The 2,912-nt window shown below is 62.2% G+C and overlaps 1 protein-coding gene across 1 annotated transcript in view; it reads left to right on the top strand.

Moving 5' to 3' along the window:
* The window catches only part of TMEM250 (transmembrane protein 250), a gene marked incomplete at its 5' end in the record, with an annotated part of 4,571 nt that extends 3,486 nt beyond the window's left edge, over window positions 1-1,085 (top strand). The window contains one exon of the mRNA XM_015594142.1: window positions 727-1,085. Within this exon, the coding sequence (XP_015449628.1) occupies window positions 727-853 (127 nt within the window). The remainder of the gene's footprint in view (window positions 1-726) is intronic.
* Window positions 1,086-2,912: the final 1,827 nt, after the last annotated feature.

The following is a 2,912-nucleotide window of genomic DNA, read 5'->3' as shown; positions in this document are numbered from 1 at the left end:
AGGGAGTCACGGCCTCGTGGGCATTGCAGCCTCGCCCAGGGCAGGCCTGCGTGGGTCGGCGTCTCTTCAGGGTTGGGGGGACAGCTCAGTTCCTTTCTGTGTGGGAATGTCCAGAGTTGAGACTTCTGTGTCTGGAAGAGACAGATGTGACAGGTCTGGGGAGCCACACCAAGGCCCTTAGGTGCGACCAGGGCACATGGTCAAACCCTGTGTTTAAAAGCACGTCTTAGGGTCGAGGATGCATCTGTCAGCGAGAGGCCCAGCTGCCCCTTTGTCCCAGCCCCGGCCACGGTCAGAGCAGCTATGGCGTGCAGAGATGGTCGTGGGTGAGGACTGGTGGCCAGGAAAAAGTGAAGCACAGTGGCCTGGGGGCAGCTTTCGGTCCCAGAGGGCCAGCGTTCCGTCCAGACCCCTCTCTGGCCTTCTCCATCAGAGGGGGACCGGGTGGCCATGTGGACTAGTGGCCACCATGGGCCTTGTCAGCAAGTGAGAAGGACGTCTGAATAATGATCCGGGGACAACAGGTAGAGATCGGGGACAGGACATAGGGCCCCATGTTGAAGATGACAGGTCGCCACTGCTTCAGCCCAAGTTGTCCCCACACCCCCTGGCAGGCCAGTGGCGAGGGGAAACTGTCAGGGCAGTTGTCTGCTGCTGGAAGAAAACCCCAGTCAGGTAGAGAAAGCAAAAAATACTTGGCTGTAAACCGTGCTCTTTAATTTGTAGCCAGCTCTGGCGGACGATTGTCACCCTGAGGTCAGTGGGAAGGCTCCTCTGGAAGGTGCGGACGGCGGGTGAGGAGCTACCTGCGTGGACCCCACTTCTCAGCGCTGCAGAGAACCTTTTGCACTAAATCATGCTGTTTCCTAAAAGCTTTGTTTGTGTTGATTATCCCACGTTTCTCAGACCCTCCGAAGCCCCCCTCGCTGAGGCGGCAGGAGGGGTCTGGCTGTGCCTCCTCGAGTCTCAGAGTGGCGGGGCCAGGAGTTAGGATGCTCACCATGAAGCTGCTTGGTGTCTCGAGTGCCTGTTAAATTCTTAAGAAACGAGCCACCTGCATTAAACTTATTTTTTTAACATGTTAATGGAGTGGTCGTTTAAAGCTCAAAAAATTTCTTTTTTTAAGGATGTGAACAATCAAAAACAAGTGGGCATGTTTTAAAGCAGTCACCGTGATGGTCGTGGGGATTCCGCAGTGGAGTCTGCCTGGGGCATTTGGCAGGGCGGGTGGTGAGGGTCTCGGCCGCCGGGGCCTTCGCTTTTGATGGGAGAGCTGGGGAACTGGCCGCGGCCTGCGGGCACAGCAGAGGAGGCGGGTTTGACAAGTTCTGGCCGAGGCTTCGTGGGGCCGCTGCTTCCAGGCCGAGGTCTCCTGTCCGTGGCCCTGGGATGGGCCGAGGGCCACCGTTGCCCACAGGCTCCGGGTGCTTCCAGGAGCGCAGGTGTGGGCACAGGTGAACGCGCAGGCGGCCATGCTGGCTCCCTGGGCGTGGCTTCCGGGGCCGTCTCCCCACCGCGGCCTCCCCTGGGCCTCCCCACCGACTGCGCCTTGTTTGCGGTGGGTGGGAGTCATTCCCTCCGCGGTTCTCCGGGCCAGCGCTGTCCAACGAGACTGCTCCACAGTGGCTGTGCTGCCCAGGGCAGGAGCCACCGGCCCCTCGGGGCCACTGAGCGTGGGAACCAGGGCTGAAGTCCGATGGGATTGGCCACACGTGGCTCGAGGCCAGGGGCCCGCACGGGCTGGGTCATAACCGTGTTTGGTGTGCCGGGAGCCGGTCTGTTCTCTGGGCTTCGTTAACCCGATGCTCCCTGTGTGAGTCACCGTTCTCTGAGGACGTGGACTGACGGGCCAGGGAAGGCGGGCTGCGTGTGGCTGCTCAGTGCCACAGCCTGGGAACCCGGGCAGCAGCAGTCCTGGGACCGGAGACGTGGAGGGCGGCTTCCCGGGGCAGGGACATTTGCCGAAATGTCTGTCTCGGAGCAGACTTACTTGCCCGTTGTGGGCTCCACATCTCTGTGAGAAAATGGGAATGATCGGAGGCTTCTGGAAGCTTCCAGGGGCTGTGAGGAGTCCGGCTCAGGATGAGAAACCTGGCCTGAGTCTTGGTGTCACCATGGTGTCACCTATAAGGGGCGGGGCACTGGTTAGGAGGCAGGTTAACACTTACAAAGCCTCAATCCCTAGCTGCCCTCCCCACCCCCCAAATGGCCCAGGGGCCGCCTCCGCGGGAGGGAGGGAGGGGACCTGGGAGAGCTGGCAGCTCGTGACCTGGGAGGGGTGAGGGTGGTCGCCTGCTGCCCGATGCACAGCAGGCCGTGAAGTTGGGGACTCAGGCCCAGGTGAGTGAGTTGGAACAGTGGCCCAAAGGTTCTGAAGTGGCAATACCACCGGGCGGTGACAGCACCCGGACAGCCATGGTGGCGGTGGGCTGTTGATTTGGGGTCAGAAGCTGGGGGCTGAAGTTCCGTCTTCGGCCCGAAGGGTGGAGGAGGGCGGGCAGGCCTGGACGGAGCTGCGCAGTGACCGCGGACAAGGGCGCTGACCGCGGCGGAGCAGCAGCGCCCGGGGAGGCAGCGGCCAGGCGTGGGGGGTGGGCACGGAGGCCACGGCCCGGGAGGACGGTGGTCATAGCGGGAGGGTGCTGCCTGGCAGGGGGACAGTGCCTGGGGGCGGCAGGTCAGGGTCAAAGGTCAGGGCCCAGACAGAAGCAGGGTGGAGGAGGGAGAGGACATGCGCCTCCCTTGAACCAAGGTCGGGAGCTGAGGGTTGGTGGGGGGAGCCGAAGCTAGTGCCCCGGTGGCCACCACCCGCTGAGCTGGTGCTTGGGAACTTCTAGAAACCAGAGGCTCGTCTGACAATGCCTAGATGTGTTCGGTCCTGGCAGGGTGGACAAGGGGGCCCAGAAGATGCC

This window comes from Pteropus alecto, unplaced genomic scaffold, assembly GCF_000325575.1.
Source record: "Pteropus alecto unplaced genomic scaffold, ASM32557v1 scaffold67, whole genome shotgun sequence".
NCBI classification, from domain to species: Eukaryota; Metazoa; Chordata; class Mammalia; order Chiroptera; family Pteropodidae; genus Pteropus; species Pteropus alecto.
Note: the sequence above shows the minus strand (reverse complement) of the source record. Positions and strands in the feature narration are given on the sequence as shown.